Here is a 19,212-nt window from a genome sequence, read left to right on the forward strand (position 1 = left end):
ACAGGTTTCCTACTTTCCCCTGCCGGGTCGTAGCTCCTTTCCCAGGGAGGACGAGCCCTCAAGTGCCAGCTGACTGGAGTGAAACAGCTGCGAACCCAGGCTTTGCAGAGCTGCCTCAGTTCCCTGAGTCGCCTCTCTTCCCCTTCTAAGTGCTGTGCTTGCTTTTCTTTTTCAGACTAAAAAGGAAGCCCCCGAATGGGCTAAGAAGCAGAGGAAGACGGTGTGCTGCGCTGGACAGGAGGGGCGCTAGTGCTGCCTGCTAAGCTGAGCTTCACCCGCAGCTGAGACCTAGTGTTTCAGATTGGAAGTGCTTTCACTTTTTAGGGGATGCTATGGCGTTATTTACTCCTGAAGTTCTTCTTATGATGGGAAAAAAAGTATCGTAGTAACGTACTTCACCAGGCGTGGTGGTGCTGGTCTGCAGTCCCAGCACTTGGAAGGCTGAGCAAGGCAGATCCGTATGAGTTCAAGGCCAGACAGCTACATAGTGAGTTCAAGGGCAGCCTGAACTATAAAGTACAACCTTCTCTCAAAAAAGCAATAAGAAAGGCTAGAGATTTAGCTCAGTGGCATAAGCGCCTGCCTGGCAAGTGCAAGATTGTGAGTTCGATCCCAGTACCAAAAAAAAAAAAGAAAAAGGTACTTGCGTTTTTTAAATAAATAATTTAAGATTCATTTTATCTAATGTTAACAAATTTCAGCATACTCAAAATGTATAAAGTGCAAATAATATTATACTTTGCATTTGGTGTTATTTTGTTACAAAATAAATATCATATCCCAGGACTTAAATTTTGGTGCTTCTGTAATTTTTATGAGTGTGGCTTACAACTGTTCTGATGAGTAAATTTTCTAGACTACCTAAACTTTGAGTTTAAATATCATAATACAAATATTAAGATACCTTATTGGTTTTAGTTTTTTGGTGTAGGGTCTCCATGTATAGTTCAGGCTGGCCTTGAACTTGGTCTACTTGCTTTGGCCTCTCAAGTGCTCGGATACAGGTATGGCATCACCACTCCTGTTTTAGAAGAGGATCTGGGGTTGTGGGTTAGAAATAGAGCCTCTCCTCATGTGCCCTGGGTTTAAACCTTAAGACTGCAGGGAGGAGCAGAAACTGGGCACAGCTCTGGGAGGCTGAGACAGCACAATCAAGTTCAGACCCAGCCTCGACATCTTACAATGTGGCAAGATAATGTCTCAAAAAAATCAAAAAGGGCTGGGGATGTAGCTCATTGTGAAGGCCTTGAGTTGAATGCTCAATACCACAAAAATTGAGAAAGAAAATAACAGCTGGGCTTGCTGGTGCACACCTGTAATTCCAGCAGTGAGAAGGCCAAAGCAGGAGAATCTTTTGTGAGTTCAATATCAGGCTGGGCTACAAACTGAGTTCAAGCCAGCCTGAACTGCGTAGCAAGACCCTGTCTCAAAAAAGAAAAAGGCCAGGGATTTATTTACCTCAGCAGCTCAAGTGCTTACCTGGTAAGCATGAGTCATGAGTTTGATCCCCAGTATCAAAAGGGGGGGAATTATAACAGAGATGATATAGTTTTATTGGTTAGGGTTTGCTGTGGTTCTTTGTGCCACAACCGCCCCCCCTAGTGAGCAATCCGCCCCCAAGTGCATCCCTCCCCTAGTGGGACGCTTTCCCCGGCCTTCTTCAAGGCTTTCCAGGTGAACAGCTTCCTTGCCAGAGCAGAGTGGAGCAAGCTGAGCAAAGCTGGTGCAGGTGGGCAGGGCGGAGCGGCACCAGCAGGACACCCTGTGCTCGCCTCTGCCTCAGGCCGCAGGAGAGGGCACCCAGTCCTCACGGGCAGGCCTTCTCCTGTTTCACTGTGGCAGCCGAAGCCATGGCACAGGCGTCTCTGTTTTGATATGGAGGCTGAATCTGTGGCTCCCTGTGACTTTCACTTAACACACCAGTTTTCTCCACACCGTCCACATTCTGCGTGGATAATTTTTTTTGTTTTGTTTTGTCTTTTTCCTTTTTATCGGTACGGGGGATCCAACTCACGACTGCCTGCTTGCAAGGCAGGCGCTGATGCCGCTGAGCTAAATCCCCAGCCCCTTGCGTGGATAACTCTTGCTTGATGATGTTTACCGTCATCCCTGGCCTCCCTGCAGATGCTGTGACACGCCTGACAACCCATTTGTTTCATTTTGGTTTTTGAGCCAGGGTCCCTAGGCATTTGAGGCAATTCTCCTCTGCCTCAGCCTGCCGTATGCTGATATTACAGACATGTGCCACACACCCACATACACCACCAGTATATTTTGCGGGGTGGATTTTTGAGACAGTCTCTCTAGGTGATTCACACTGGCCTTTAACTCACTATGTACCTAAATCTTAACTGCAAACTCAGTTAAACTTGGGTCTCACTCCTCCTGCCTCAGCCTCCTGAGTACTGGGATTACAGGTACAGGCAACCACCAAAGACATCCTTGACTGACATTTGCATTGCTTTTGCCTCTTGGCTACTATGAACCTCCTCACTTTGTAACCTGACCTCATCCTCTTCTGGCCATGTCATTTTCTTATTTAGAAATAAATGTTTTCAAAAAGTAGGCATAACATCCTGGCTCTTTTCTTGGTAAATGTTTCACGAATTATCATCCAAATTAAGAGGAATGGCTACCATTATAAAGCTCATTGTGCCGGCCAGTTTCTGTTTCATGCTTTCTATTCCTTCATTTATTTAATCTTCCTAGTACCTCTTCCAAATAAGCATTATCCTCATTTTTAAAGTGAAAGACACCAAGACTCAGAAGAAGTAACTTTAATGGCCCAAGATCAGAGACACAATAAATAACAAAGGGTTCCGACTGAGTCTGATCCCTGGCTGAGCTGTCTCCAGCTGGTCCACTGCTGGACTCCCAGGAAAATGGGAACCTCTGGCAGATTCTCCTGGGATGGGGGGAGGTGGTCCTGAGAGTACTGTGCTCCTGTTTCTCCTTTCCTTTCCTTTCCTTTCCTTTGTCTTACACACAGGCTGCCACTATGCAGTCCAGGTTGACACTGAACTCACTGTGAATCCCAGGCTGGCATGGGGCTCATAGCAGTCCTTCTACCTCAGCCTTTTGAGTGTTGGGATTACAGGCCTGCACCACCACACCTAGCTCCTTGGTTCTTTTTATAAATTATTTAAAAACAGAACCAGTACATGAGTGCACCACCTCGCCTGGCTGGTGTCATTTCATTGGGACACTAAAGATGACATCTTTCAGGAACTTGCCCACATTTACTGGTGTGTAGATGAGAACATGTTACCGGGCTCCTTTGGCTTGGTTTTGGCCCTGGGGGTTGAACCCAGAGCCTTACTTCAGGTGTTCAGGGTAAGCGCTCCCCGGCTGAGCAACACCCTGGGCCTAGCCCCTCTGTGCCTGCCTCCGCACTGTCCTCCATCCTTGGCCACAGAACCGTGGCAGTCTCCACAGTCCCCCCACTGCCTTGACCCTCTTCTTCCGCTCAGCTTCGTCACAGGTGGTTTCTACTCCCTCATTCGCAGACGCGTAACCTGGGGCCACAGTGTCTTCGGTTGTAACCACAGCTGGAGTGAGGCCCGTGAGCTGAGGCCGGCCTGGGTGCGCAGTGAGCCCCTTTCTCAAAAAACGGGAAACCAAAAAATTCCCTTGTATGGTTTTGTGGGGCTTTTGTTGTGTTGTGTTGTGTTGTTTTTTGGGGGCTCGGACTTAGTAGCAAGCAGGAAACCCTGTTTAGTTTTCAGTGCGGGAGCTCAGACCCAGCGCATGTTCCAAACGCTCTCCCACTGGGGCTCTGCACCCAGTCTCTAGGCTGCACCTTTTCATTTTTTATTTTATGTTATTCAAATTCACTTGATTTCAAAGAAGAAAAAAAGATAAAATTTCAAAACGTCAGGACAACGATGGTACATACATTGTGCATTGTCATCCCCAAATCATTCACCCAGCACACAAGATGTCCGCATTCAGTCATCTGAATGATACCAGCACAAACCTTTCTCTTCAGAAACTCAGAAATATCAGTAGTGTAACTTATCTTAACTACATATATGCATATGTTGTTTCTTTAGCCTCTCACACTAGTGAGACAAAATGATGGTTACACACGTGTCTGATTTATTTCACTTTTGAGTATGGTCTCAAGTTGCATTCATTTACCTATAAAAGTCCCCAGTTTATCCTTTGTTTTGGCTGAGTAGTACTCCATTTGTATAAGAATACCACATCTCTTTTATCCATTCCTCAGTCGATGGGCATTTAGGTTGTTTCCAAGATCTAGCTAATTAAAAATTGTGCTACTGTAAATGTGTGTGCACATATATTGCTGTGGTATAACATTTTTCATACTTTTTGGGAACATACCCAGAAAGGGAATAGCTGAGTCAAATAGGACCTCTAGTCCTAATTTTTTGAGGAATCTCCACACTTATTTCCACAATAATTGTACCAGTCTACACTCCCAGAAACTGGAGAAAGGTTCCTTTTTCCCCCCGAAGGCCCTCCAACATTTGTTATCGGCTGCTTCTTGATGTCAGCCATTCTTTCTGGGGTGAAATGATAGCTCAGTATTGTTTTAACTTTCATCTCATCTCTCAAATGACCAGTGATGTTGAACATTTTTTCATGTATTTATTTGCTGTTTGTATTTCTTCATCTGAGAAATGTGTATTCATCTCAGATGCCCATTTTTGTATTGCGTCTTTAAATCTGAGAGAACTGATCTTTTTTCTTCCTTATATGTTCTCGATAGTAATCCTTTGAGAAACAGCTGGCAAACATTTTCTCCTATGTCTCTCCACTCCGTGGGATGACAGCTGTTGGTTCTCTGCAGTAGGTCCTGCACCATCTGGGTTCTGCCTATCCCCGTGTCTTCCATAGTTTATCTACTTCCAGCAGATCTAATGTTTCTGTTTTAATATTTAGATCTCTGATCCATTCCGATTTTAGCTTAGTGCACGGTGAAGGATATGGGTCTTTGGCATGTATTGAGCCAGTTTTTCCAGCACCATTTATTAAAGAGGCTATCTTTCTTCCTGTGAATGTGTTACAATGTCCTCTTTTATCTCAATCCCCCCCCCCTTTTTAAATTAATCTATTTTTTCTTATTTTTTTCAATTAAGGGAAAAATAAAAAATAGCAGGATATATTATAGTAACTTTTTTGTTTTCCTATTAACCTGATTTGAACCCCAGTATTGCTCTCCCCATCTTGTTCTGTCTGATTTTACTATATTCTATTTTGTTTGACAGTACCAAGTTTGAGGGTATAGGCAACCACATTAAGGCAATAAGATTTACTATGATGCCCATTATGGTTTGACTATTATCTTCTTTTGAAGTCCTGTAAGGTCTCCAGTGTAGGTTTTATTGGTCTTGTTGTATACTGTTTTGATGAATTCTATTATACCTGATGATATAGGCAACTCTTTTTAAAAATAGCAAGAGGCAGGGGCTGGGGATTTAGCTCAGCGGCATAAGCGCCTGCCTTGCAAGCAGGCAGTCGCGAGTTCGATCCCTGGTACCGATAAAAATGAAAAAGACAAAAAAAAAAAAAAATAGCAAGAGGCACAATGGTAACCATTTTTGATCACCTGGTATTCTATTTTTGCATCATGTACTATGCCCATCCTTCTGTTCTAACTGACTCTTTTGTTTAGTCACATTCAGTTTTATTCTCTTCAAAAAAAAAGTAATAAGAACCGTGGGAGTAATAAAACCCAAAAAGTGTAATTGTTATTGTAAAAAAGAGAGGAAAGGAAGGTGGACTAAGGGATATAACCACAGACATGTTTGAGTGTGTAGGATGGAAAACCATATTACTAAGCTTTTGTTGGATCATTGAATGGAACTGTCTCCAATCTCATATATGAATTTCCACTTTATATGCTTTAATTTTACAATTTGGACAACTGTTTCTAAGATGACAATATGTAACCTATTAACTAGTGATTTCTTACTGTATATTTTTTTCTTGAAATTCTGTATTACTTGTACCCTTTTACTGCTTTGTTTTTTTTATTTCCTTTCTTTTTTCTCTTTAAATAAAAAAAAAACATAAGGTAGCTTAGTGCATCTGGAGTTATTTCTGCAACTTCTAATCTGTTCCATTAATGTTTGAGTCTGGTTTTTGCCAATACCATGTTGTTGTTATCACAGTAGCTTTACAGTATAATTTCAAGTCAGGAATTGTGATGCCACCTCTTTTGTCTTTGTTGCTCAAGATTGCCTTTGCATTTCTAGGTCACTTCTGGTTCCAGATGAATTTTTTAAATTGTTTTCTCTAATTCTATGAGATATGCTATTGGAATTGATTGGGGTTGTATTGAATCTATCTAATAGTTTTGGAAGTATGGCTATTTTCACTATATTGCTTCTTCCTACTCAAGAGCATGGATTTTCTCTCCATTTTCCGATATCTTCAAATTCCTTTCTCAGAATATTGTAGTTTTCGATATAGGGGTCTTTTATATCCTTTGTTACAGTGATTCCTAAGTATTTCATTTTTTTCGAAGCTACTGTGAAAGATGCTATTTCCCTGATTTCTTTCTCAGTGTTTGTTATTCATGAACAAGAAGGCTATTGATTTTTGAGTGTTGACATTCTATCTAGCTATGCTACTGAATTTGCTTATTAAATCTAGTAGTCTTTTGGTAGCGTTTTTTGGGTCTTCTATGTAGAGTATCATATCATTTGCATATAGCAACAGTTTAATTTCTTCCTTTCCTATCATTGTTACTTTTCTTTCTTTTGATTGTCTAATTGCTCTGGGTAAAGTTACCAAGAATATGTTGAATAAGAGTGGAGACAGTGGACATTCTTGTCTTGTTCCTGATTTTAGAGGGAAAGTTTTCACTTTTTGTCCATTTAGATGATGTTGGCTGTTGGCTATCATAGACAGCTTTTTATCAGATTGAGATAAAGACTATCTATTCCAATTTTCTGTAAGATTTTTTTCATCATAAATGGGTGCTGGACTTTGTCAAAAGCTTTTTGTTGCATATATTGAGATGATTATATGATTTTTTGTCCTTGACTCTGTTAATATAATATGTTTATGGATTTACATACGTTAAACCATTCCTGCATCCCTAGAATGAATCCAAACTTGATCATAGTATACAATCTTGATTTACTGCATTCTGTTTGCCAGTATCTTAAGGATTTCTGTATGTTCATTAGGGAAACTCACCTGTAATTCTCTTTCTTAGTTGGGTACTTCTCCAGTTTTGGTGTCAGGGTAATGGTTGCTTCCAGGAATAAATTTGGGGGTACTGCTTTCTTTTTAATTTCATTAAAGAGTTTGAGAAGTAATAGTGTTAGGTCTTCTGTAAATTTCTCATAGAACTCAGCAATGAGTCCATCAGGGCCTGGGCTTTTCTTTGTTGCTAGGTTTTTAATTCTTCATTTTACTGATAGATAGTAGTTTATTTAGGATTTTTATATCTTCTTGATTCAGCTTTGGTAATTCATATGTATTTAGGAATCTGTCCGATTCTTCTGCACTGTCCATCTTTTTAGAATGCAAGTTTTCAAGGTAGGTATAGATGATCTTCTGGGTTTCTCTAGAGTGTGTTATGATTTCACCCCTTTCATGCTTAACTGCATAGATTTGAGTCTTTTTCTTTTTTTATGAGATTGAATAAGTGTTTGTCAATGTTATTTAATCTTTCAAAGAACCAACTCTTTGGTTCATTGATTCTTTGTATTTTTTAGTCTCCAGTATATTAATTTGTGCTCTGATCTTTATAATTTCTTCCCTCATGAGCTTTTAGCTTAGGCAGCTCTGGGCTGGGAATTTAGCTCAGCAGCATAAGCACCTGCCTGGCAAGTGCGAAGTTGTGATCCCCGAAGTTTGATCCCCGGTGCCACAAAAAAACAACAACAACAACAAAAAATTGTTCTTTTTCTAGAAGTTTGAGATCCACCATTAAGTTGTTTATATGTGCTTTCTCTGTTTTCCTCTATAAATTTCCCTCTTAAGACTGCTTTCATTGTGGCCCATGAATTCCAGTGTTGTATTGTCATTATCATTCCACCGTAAAAACTGTCGAATTTCTTCTTTAATTTCATCTGTGATGCACTGGTTGTTCAGTAGGGTGCTTTTTAATTTCCATGTGTTTATGAAGTTATTGTGGCTTCTTTTGCCAGGAATTTCCAATTTCATTATGCTCTGGTCTAATAGTATACATGGGGTAACTTCGATTCCTTTGCATGTACTTAGGCAGGTTCTATCAGCCAGTGCATGGTCTATGTTTTCCTCTCCAGGGAGCACGGCAGTCGGTTGGACTGAGTCACTTGGAGCACTCAGCATCTACTGCTGCATCCCACTGGGGCGTTTCTCCCAGAGGCCTCTGCAATTCCTGTTTCTCCCAAAGGCCTCTGCAATCCCTGTTTTCACTGTGTCTGGAGATTCAATCTTCCTTTCTCAAGCCAGGAACAAGGGAGAAAGGAGACATGGCCCCATCCTTTTTCTGCACTGAAGTTTGTGTCTTCACCTTCTCTGAGGGCCCGGAGATTTTCACGTAGGACAGTAGGGCATGGCAAAACTGGCTGGGAAGTCGATGTGACCTACTTACCTGTAAGATTCTGGACACACGCACAGTACAATTCCCAAAGCCCTGCATGTGGACTTCTTGTGAGAACTCGAGCAGGTTACCTAAAATGTGACCTAGACCTGGCATCACCCTGAGCTGTGGGATCCAAGCACCACCGCTCAGGACCTGTATGTAGTTTTCAGGTTTCCTCTGAATTTGGACAGTACAAATGACACCGATCCCGAGAAGAACTCAGTGTAGTGGCTTTCCTCACTGTAGGCTGCCTGCTTTCTCCCATCTCCAAAGTGCTTTTATTTTACTTTTTCCTTTTACTTGTCCCAAACTCATTCTGCAGAGCCAGTTTTTCCCTCACTCTTCATTTACTTTTTTCAAATAAATTTTGTCACTGCTTTTTGCTCATTTTATTCAGTTTGTTCAAGACAAAAAGAACCTGGAATCTAACTCCAGAAGGAAAGATGAGCGACCCAGAACCCCCTACGGCTTATTTAGCAAGCCAGGGTGAGAAGGAGCTACCAGATAACAGACCTTCCTGGTCCCTGGGATTCAGCACCCTCTTCCTTCTCTCCCCCAAGAAGAAAAGGTTCAGTGTCTGGGTCCCAAATCTTGGAGAGATTGATTTGTTGCTGCTCGCTGCTCTGCCAGCTTCCTAAAAGTCTTAAGTTTTTATTTTGTTAGTGAAGTTTGCAGCACACAATGATTATATTTACTACATAACACATCTCAGCTTTTTTCTTCTTCCCCACATCTCAGCTTTTTTCTTCTGCCCTCCCTGCCTCCTTATTGCCAACATCAGGTGCATTTATTTATCTTGTAAGTCCTTACAAAGTTAATTGTCACACATACAAAGTAACAGCCCGACTAATAGGCCAGAAAGCATGTAAACACATAAAACAATTACACAATCAAGATATGTTGTCCATGCTGGATTGCAATAACTTATCCTTCTCTTGTTTTTTCCTGCTGTCATCTATACTCTTGAAGTTTGTATTTATTTATTTATTTTGTGCTGGAGATCAAACTCACAACCTCGCATGGCCAGGGAGGCTCTTACACCACCGGGCTAAATCCCAGCCTTCTATCATATACACTCCTACATGAGTTTTCTATCTAAGAGAGACCATGTGGTATTTAAGCTTCTGTGTCCGTTATTTCACTTAATATGGTCTCAGTGTGCATCTGTTTTCCTACAGGTGTTCTGTGATTCCTTGCTGTGCCACTGTAGCACTCCGTGGTGTGTAACTATCACGGGCTTTATCTGTTCATCTGTTGATAGACGTGCAGTGTAGGCTGTTTCCCAGATTTAGCTTTTTTTTTTTTTTTTAATCGGTACCGGGGATCAAACTCATGACTGCCTGCTTGCAAGGCAGGCGTTTATGCCGCTGAGCTAAGTCTCCAGCTCCCCAGATTTAGCTTTTAAGAATTGTACTGCTATAAACATGAGTATGTGTGTATGCTGTAATATGATGTCTTTAACTCTCGAGGATCCCTAGAAGGGGAAGAGCTGGAGCAAATGGAATTTCTAGTTTCAGTGTCCCGAGGAATCACCACACTGATTTCCACAGTGGCAACATCGGTCTACATTCCCACCAACAGCGGAGCAGGGTCCCTTTCTCCCCGCAGCCCCGCCAATATTTGTTATTGATTTCTGGATGACAGCTGTTCTTTCTGGCGTGATGTGGAATCTCAGTGTTGTTTTAATTTACATTTTTCGAGTGACCAGTGATGTTGAACATTTTTTCATGTATTTATTGGCTGGTTGTACTTTGTCATGTGAGAAGTGTCTATTTCACATCCCCATTTTTGTACTGGGTCTTTAAATTTGGGGAGTCAGTTTTTTAAATTCTTTACTATCTAGATATTAGTCCTCTGTCTGGGGAGTTCCTGGCAAAAGGAAAAAAAAGAGGCTAGTGAGTTGGGAAATTTGGGTTACAGCAAGCCCTCAGGAAGTAAACAATCATCAATGAATGCTTAAGCACTTATAGGGTAGTAGAGTTTTGTATCAGACCATAGCCCCCCAGCCTTGCTAATCAACGTTAAGGTCACTAAAACAGATGCAGGCAGAATTCAGTGCCTCCAGGATGTGTGAGGCAGGGTGTGCAGCAGCACTGAAGGCAGGCGTCCCTGGGCTGCCGCCAAGGGTCCTGTGGCTGAAATAAGGAGCCTGTCTCACCGTTGCAGGTTAAGTCAGTGATTTGCTGGCTCCTGGTACAGAAAAACAGTTTTGGTGACGCACCCATCACTAAGAAGTAAGGGCCGAGTTTGCTAGATTTTGGTACACACAATGCTCAGAGAAACGAGGCACATTTTGAGTCAGACCTAGGTCAGCTGAGGGCTGTTTTTAAATTCAGGAAGGAGAGGGAGGGATTGCTTGAGCCCAGGAGTTGTGGACCATCTTGGGCAACACAGCAAGACCTGCCTCAGAAAACAAAAGGAAAAGAAAAATAGCATTACATGCAAAGTGTCTTTGCCAAGAAAGAAAAAAAAATTAACCTGAATCAAAACATCTTCAGGCAAAGCAAGAAGAGAAAAATCAAGCTGAAAGACACGTCAAGGCAGCGGTTAACCAAACCTGGGAATGTTGCTTGTTTCACTTATTATTTTTATTTGCTTATTTTTTGAAGGAAAGTCTGACTATGTAGCCCAGGCTGGCCTCCACCATACAGCGATCCCCTGCCTCAGCACCCCAAGGGTTAGGGCTACACGCATACCACCCAGCAATGTTGTTGCTTGGACTTCCTTCCTTCTAGCCTTTTTCTGTAGACCCGTAAAAAACTATTATTTACTGTTTTTTTTTTTTTTTTTTTTTTTTGGTACTAAAGATTGAACTCACAACCTCCTACTCGCCAGAAGGCATTTATGCCACTGAGCTAAATCCCTGGCAAACAACTACTTTTAAATAAAGGGGAAAATCTTGAATTCCTGTTGACACATTTAACTTGAATTGTTTTTTCTAATTAGAAATCAAGCCTTCAGGAGCTGGGGATTTAGCTCAGCGGCATAAGCGTCTGCCTTGCAAGCAGGCAGTCGTGAGTTTGGTACCGATAAAAAGGAAAAAGACCAAAAAAAAAAAGAAATGAAACCTTCAGTTCTTCGCCTTTGTGTGTGTGTTTAATTTTCTACTCGTGTGTTCCCATCACCAGATGCCCAGGCCTCTCCTCCTCCTCCGCAGGTGACCACTGTCTCTGTGTCAGTCACCTGCTGTACCACTAGCTGGCTTCGGAAGCTTCAGTCCACCCTTGATTGTCTCATTGCTATCTCATTGATTGTTGTTGTCATTTTTTGAGACAGGGTCTTGTGATGTAGTTCAGGCTGATCTTGAACTCACTGTGTCCTCTGGGCTGGTCAAAAAGCTTGTAATAATCTTCCTGCCTCAGTCTCCAAATGTTAGTATTACAGGCATGCGCCACCATGGCCAGCTGGGTCCTGATTCTGGCATGGGCTCAGTCCTCCTAGGCAGCTAAAATGAACTCTCCACATGGCCAGCACGGCTACCAGTGGGCTGGGGCCACATGTGCCCCAATCCTGCCTGGCTCCAAGCCTCCAGGAGCTGCTCGGCAACTGTCCCAGCCCTTTGAGCTACCACACTGGTGCAGTGGCCTCCTTCCTTTTCCAATGGCTTCTCTCTCCCTCCTGAGCTCTTCTTCCCCCAGGCCTGGGGTTGCCTGTCCCCACATGTGGGAGCCAGACAGTGAGAGCAGGGGCAAGTGCTCAACCCTGCAGGACAATGGCAGGATGCACGGGGCCACGCACTTCAGTTTATAGGGGTCAGCCTTGCTCTCCGGCTGCCTGGCCCTCGGACATTGTCTCCAGATGTTTATTTGTCCTGTTGGGGTCCACCTGAGTCTCAGCACAGATCCTCTGACGTCTAGTGACTTCCTGTCTCTCTGAGCCTGTAAATGCCAGGCTTGGATACTACACATGACACCTTCACACATCGTGCCATCTGCAAAAGTTACATGGATTTCCAGGGTTGCTATGGTAATGATTTTGAAGTCGTTGTCCAGATTTCTAATGTCTTAACAGTCCTCTTAAAAAGAAATACTTAAGTAGGTAACGTGGTTGTCTTGGTTACTTTTGTCTCTCCATGCTGAGACAAAATACCCAACAGTCAAAATTAAGGAAGGAGAGGTTTATTTAGCTCATAGTTCATGAAGTTTCAGTCCAAAATCCGCTGGCTCCAAGGCAGGGTGGCATGGCACAGGGGCAGTATTTCAAGGCGGCGGAAGACAGCAAAACGGGAAGGGGTAGCCTCTTCTCCCTTATGTCAAAAGCAGGCTACCACCCTTGGGTGAGTGCAGCGCTCACATCATCTCCCTGCCCTCCTCTTGCACAGGCTGAGGATGTTACAAAGTAAAGGCCCTGGCCTCTGCTGAGTCACTTAGTTAAATTTCTAACCTTCTCAAATTGACTCAGTGGTCAACATCCTAGAGCAGTTATGCTGGTCCTCTACACCTCAGGATGTGGAGCTGCTGAGGCACATAGTTAAGCCTCTAGACTTCTCAAACTGACACAGTGTATCAACCGTAACAGTGGTGCACACCTGTAATTCCAGCATTTAGGAGGCTAAGATAAGAGAATTGCCAAGAGTTCAAGGTCAGCCTGGGCTATATAAAGAAACCCTCTCTCAAAAAATAACAACCCAGAGCTCCTGGGCTCAAACCCTACTTACTGTATCCCCCAAAAAGTGTTTCCTAACTCAAGTTCTTTCAGATTGCAGGCTGGGCTGAGGAAGCCTGGAGGACCAAGGCTTAGCATGCACAAGGCCCTCGGCAACTGTCCTCACCAAGAGAGCAAAATCTCCATGCTCAAGTGCGTGCAGGCATTCCACACTGCCGGGGGCTTCTCTCACACATTCCTGTCCTCGCTTACTTTGATACCTCATCAGTCATCAATCTCAGCCCCTTTCCTTTCAGGCCTCTCCCTTTGCTTCTGATAGGATCCTCTTGATTTACTATTATTAGTACAGGTGGATCCTTATCATTTCCAGTAAGCAGCACACTTCCAGGAAAGTACTATCAACTCTATAAAATGTTGCTTCACCTTTTCTTGATTTTCCCTCCAGGATTGATGATTGAACTGACAGCCTTCGTGCTGAGCTACATCCCTAACACTTTTAATTGTTTATTTTGTGATAAGATCAGGACTGAAGCTTGTGATCCTCCTACCTCAGCCTCCCAGAGTGCTGGGGATAAAGGTGTGTGCCACCATGCCCGGTTTCAAACTGTGTCCAACAGGAGTTAAAGCAATGCTTGGAGCAGTGCTACCAGGGCACTGTTTGTCGATACCCATTGCCTGTGGAGACGGAGGACGTTTTGAGTGAACACAACCATCACAGTGCCTGCTTGTCCTCAGCACCCAGGACTGTGCCACAGATAATGGCCCAGCTGTCACATCGGACCGGCAGGGACTGTGGCATGGCTGTTTTCATTTGCTGGGGATGAGGAGCAGGGTAGAGCTCAGTGGAGGAATGTATGCTTCAATTGTAAACTTAATCGGAAAGTGTTTGCATAGCAAAAGAGTTCTGGAAAACAGAGCAATTTATTAACATTTAAAAAGTAGTATTTCAAGTTGTGAAGTGTCTTTCTTTCTTTTTGGTTTTTTGAGATTCAGTCTATGCAGCCCATGCTGGCCTCAAACTCACAACAATCCTCCTGCCTCAGCCTCCCAAGTGCTAGAACGCCATGCCCAGCTCATGAACTGTGAAATATTAAATCGCACAAATTACAGTTTTGCAAAAAAAAAAAAGGAAAATACATAAACAAGAGAAGATGGCAGTATTCTTAGGCATCCCAGGCACAGCAGTACGTCTTAAGAATGGACACACTAAAGCTGAGGCAGGAAGATTGCTGTGAGTTTGAAGCCAGCCTGGGCTACAAAGTGATTTCAAGGCCAATCTGGACTGCATAGTGAGACCCTGTCTCAAAAAGACCAAAAAAAAAAGAGACATCAGGAAAATTGTGTAATGAGCAGTATTAAAGAAGTGCTGCTGGGGGGCTGGAGATTTAGCTCAGCGGCATAAGCGCCTGCCTTGCAAGCAGTCGGTCGTGAGTTTGATCCCTGGAACCGATAAAAATGAAAAAGACCAAAAAAAACAGGTAAAATAGAATTTAGCATTTCGTTGTTCTGTAAATATTCATACAGAGAGGTAAACCAAGCTTTATTTGCTTTTTCAGAGGCTCACTGTGTAGCCCAGGCTGGCCTTGAACTCTTGGTGATCCTCCTGCCTCAGCCTCCCACACAACTGGCTCATTTGCTTTTGGTTTGTTGTTATTTGTTTTTGTATTGTTTTGTTTTTTGAGACAAGGCTGGCTATGTAACCCAGGCTGGCCTCAAACTGACTGACACCCTCCTGCCCGAGCCCCCTAAATGGAATGACAGGCGTGCGCCACCCCACCCAGCCTCATTTGGGTTTTATAGGCTCAGAGGTTTGCAGTTTGGGCAGGTTGTACAGAATGCCGGTACGATTTTCTTCAGCATTATCAATAGTGTTTATTATTTTTTTTTCCTTCGGTATTGGGGATCAAGCCTGACGACACTGTGTCTCCAAGCTACGCCTCTTGCCCTTTTTATTTTGAAACAAGTGGGTAAATTGCCCAGGTTGTTCTTGAACTTGCAATCCTTCCCCTGCCTCCTAAGTAGCTAACACTACAGACGTGCACTCATACACCTGGCTCTAAATTTATTTACTGCAGTACTGAGGATTGAACTCGGGGCTTTCTCCACTGCACTAATCCCAGTTCTTTTTTAAATTTTGTATTTTGAGATGGAGTCTTATTAAGTCACTAAGTCAACCAAAGTAGCATTGACTTGCGCGATCCTCCAGCCTCAGCTTGTCCAATGCGTCACCAGCCTGCAACAAAGACGGCCACTCACGCAGGGTGCACTTTCACATTCGGGAAGGAGCCAGGAGGGCTGCAGGGGCTGCGGGGGCTCTGCACAGAGCCGGGGCGCCTAGCCGGAAAGGAGGGCGCGGCGCCAGCACAGCAGGAGCTGCATCAGCACGGCCCCCCGCACGCGCACGGCCCTGCACCGTGACAGCCTCCCGGGTCGGCAGGGAGCCCCGAGCCGCTCCGCCGTCTCCTAGTGCCCAAGCCTAGCGCCCTCCGCTCGCCCGCCCCTCCCCTGTCCTGGCCTCTCGGGTCAGCGCGCGCGCCTGTGCGCCTGTGGTTACCGCGCCCTTGGCACCTCCCTCTTCCGGAGACACTTCGTGGCCCCGGTTCAAACCTGGAGATCTGCTTCCTCCTGCAAGGCGTGAGGACGCCCGTACGCCACCGGAAGAAAGCGGGGCTGGTAAAATGGTAGAGTTTAAAACTGGTTTTTGTTTTGAGACAGGCTCTCTGTTCAAAATGGCCTTGAACTTGCAGAGTTCCTTCTGCCTCAGTCTCCCAGAATGCTGTGTTTATTGGTGTGTGCCATCATACTCAGAGAATTTTTTAAAATTTCATGATATGAAAAGTATTTTTTGCTAAGCGTGTAGTGCACGACTGAAATCCCAGCGCTCGTGGGCTGAGGCAGGAGGCTCACTGTGAGCTGTAGACCAGTGCAAACTACATGGTGAAACCCTGTCCCCCCCCCAAAAAAAAAATCAACAGGCTGGTGCAACGTACAATGTGGCTCAAAATTATAATCAACCAATAAGACTACAGATACAGTTGTTTAGGTAATATTGCTCCAATAGTAGCAAGGGCATATCATATGGAAGGCATCATTAACCTTGGTGGGTAATATTTACTCTTAGTCTTGGCGGGTGGGAGGGGATGGCCACCCCTAAAGAGATAATGGGAAATTTCAAAAGGTGATACCAATAATCTCAAACCTCCGTTCTTTCCTTAGGGAATTATGCAAATCTGGCCTTTGTGATTTTAATCTTGGTCAGATGTGCCGCCAGCCACAGTCCTGAAGATGCCTTCTAGTCTCTGCACTGACGCCCTCCGGGGCCCCCTGCGGACTGCCTATTTGCTACCTAGTCTCTGCCTACAATGGGAGGATCGCTGTGACTTCCAGGCCAGAATGGGCTCCATGGCGAGATCCCGGCCAGCCTGAACTACACGGCGAGATCCTGCCCCCCACCCCCGCCAAAAAAAAAAAACTGAAAACCAATAACAGCACAAAGTCTTTGGATAACAGAGATGGACCTCCCCAATACTCTCCTCCATTCTGAGGCGCACCTGTCAAATCCCCCTCTGTTGCCTTTGTGACCTCTAAAGGCTTTTTCTACCTACAATTCCAACTCCCGAGCTGTCTACAGAATGTTTCCTCTTTCAGTTTTTCATTGCCCTACATACTTTTAAAATTCTTCAAAACTTTACTTTGACAAACCTTCAGATTTGCAGAAGAGTTGAAAGAATAATGAAAATCTCACTTACTTTTTGCCCAGATTGCTCAAATGCCAGCACCTTATCACATCTGGCTTTATCTTTTTTTTTTTTTTTTGATCTCCTTTGTTTTTCCTGAGCCTTTGGAGTGTCCTTTGCAGATACACTTGCCTTGACTGAGAGCATCAGCTAAGGAAGCGCAGCGCAGAGATTAACATCAGGAAATCTACAGGGCTGCAGCGCAAGTTATCTAACCAAGATGTTGTTCAGACATCACCAGTTGTGCTGGGTACTGGTGGCGCCCACCTGTAATTGCAGTATTCAGGCGGCTGAGGCAGGAGAATCCCTACAAACTCAAGGTCAACCTGGACTACATAGTGAGTTCAAGGCAAGCCTCTACCTCAGAGCAAAACCCTGTCTCAACAAACAAACAGAAAAAGACATCACCAGTTGTCTTTAGAATGTCTTCTGTTACAAAAGAAAAATTCAAATTACTCACTTCCTCCAGGGGGCATGCCTCTTAAATCTCCTTTTCTCTAGACTAGTTCCTCAATCTTTTTGTCTGTTTTATTTTCTGTTTTTTGAGGCAGGATGTCCTCTATGAAGCTCAGCCTGGTCTTCAATTTGCAGCATCCCCCCTGCCTCATCCTCCCAAATGCTGGGGTTATGGGTGTGCCCCACCACAGCCTGGCTTTGTGCTTTACATTTTTGGGTTCCTGTCAGTTTCTTGCAGATTATCAATTACTCCTTTGATCCAGTCCCCCCTGGTGTTCATTCTTTTGTGTTTTGGAGCTGCAGCTCCATAGGTAATCCTTTCCTTTCATCTTTATCTGTCTCCAGTTTCATCTTCCAGCACACCTCTTAGTAGCTGTGACCATTGTGAGTCTGAGCTCTTCATATCTGAAATTGGGACACATAGCCCTGCCTGCTCAGTGATGGCGGGGAGAGGATGACAGAAGTGACAGATTGGAAAGAAATTCACCAGAAGCCTGCGCGAAGTCATTCGCTTTTGCGCGCTTGGGCTTCTCATGCCTTGGCACCAGGTCACCCTGGCATAAATGCATGGTACTTCACCCAGCTGTCTCTAAAGCCAGGATCTGGGGCACTCACAACTAGTCAGGAACTGGCGGCTTCATCTGACTCCTTGCCCTTGAGCCTGCAGTCAATAAAATGTCTAAAGCATTTCCCACAGGACCTCTTCCTATTGTTATTACTATTGCCACCGTTGTTGTTACCCAGCCAGAGGATGTGAGATCGGACCACCGGTGTGTCGGGCACAGTGTGGGGGCACTGCCCGGGGCCTTTTCTACCCTGCAGTGCTCCCGACTCTATAAGGTCACTATTATCTCACAGCCAAGACAAGAATGGACTGAGAGCAATCAAGTCCAGGCCTTCTGAGGCTGAAGAGCTAGAGTCTGATCACACTGACTTTCGGGAACATAAATCAAAGTCCCTTTTTCTCTGTTACCTTCAAATTTCTGCTCAACATTCTAGCCTCAAAGACCCTTAAGAATTCCTGATTTTTTTCTTCATTCTTGTCTCATGGATTATTGTATAATTTCTGACTTTTGCCATCCCAACTGTTAGGCACTCCCACCCCTGAGATGTGGATCCAAGCTGTGAATACTATGTTCTTCCCATTTCTTTTAATCATTGATAAAAATATTAGGGGCTGGGGATTTAGCTCAGCGGCATAAGCACCTGCCTTACAAGTGTTCGGTCGTTGAGTTTGATCCCTGGTACTGATAAAAAGGAAAAAGATAAAAATATTAGCAGAGCCTGTAATCCCAGCTCACAGGAGGCTGAGACAGGAGAATTGCCTCAATATCAAGGCCAGCCTCAGCTACTTAAGGAGTTCAAGGCCAGCCTGGACTAAATACCAAGACCTTGTGTCAAAAAATAAAAGAAAATAGTGAGAACCCAGCAGGAAGCCCAGCAATAAAAGATGAACATTTCCTTGGTTGACATCATTGCTCTGTCTTTCTAAATAGTACATTTTACTGCCTGGTGGGCTTATTCACCTATCACTACCTTATCCGCAAGAATAACTAGAGGCAGTTTCTCTTTATGCCTCTAGCGTCCCCCCAGGCTACCAGTCCAACCTAACTTGCCTCTATTGAAATAATATTGGCCCCTAGTGATTACTGTCTTTCTTCTTACAAATTAACTCTTTAACAATCTATTCTAGAATCTTGATGGGTGTGGGTTCCAAAATTCTAGTTCCTTTTTAACAATGTCACTGACTTGCCATGTGACCTAAGGAAGGTCACTTTTTTGTTTCTTTTTGAGGCAGTGTCTCAACTATTGTAGTTCAGGCTGGCCTTGAATCCTTATGCAGCCCAGGCTGGCTTCAACTCTGGG

At 44.0% G+C, this 19,212-nt stretch overlaps 1 protein-coding gene across 6 annotated transcripts in view; it reads left to right on the plus strand.

Annotated features, from left to right (window-relative positions):
• The window catches only part of Pibf1 (progesterone immunomodulatory binding factor 1), a 239,631-nt gene extending 220,825 nt beyond the window's left edge, over window positions 1-18,806 (plus strand). For 5 of the 6 annotated variants that reach the window (XR_010046846.1, XM_063246831.1, XM_013141478.3 and 2 more), the window contains one exon: window positions 176-2,565. Coding sequence is in view for 5 of the 6 variants with exons in the window: in XM_063246831.1 (XP_063102901.1) it covers window positions 176-250 (75 nt within the window). In the remaining variant the exon portion in view is untranslated. Of the gene's footprint in view, window positions 1-175; window positions 2,566-16,369 lie in introns of those variants that run through there. The other variant, XM_063246830.1, reaches the window with a different exon arrangement.
• Window positions 18,807-19,212: the final 406 nt, after the last annotated feature.

This window comes from Cavia porcellus, unplaced genomic scaffold (assembly GCF_034190915.1).
Source record: "Cavia porcellus strain 051 isolate PalLab524CR breed Dunkin Hartley unplaced genomic scaffold, mCavPor4.1 scaffold_4, whole genome shotgun sequence".
In the NCBI taxonomy this organism is placed as follows: Eukaryota; Metazoa; Chordata; class Mammalia; order Rodentia; family Caviidae; genus Cavia; species Cavia porcellus.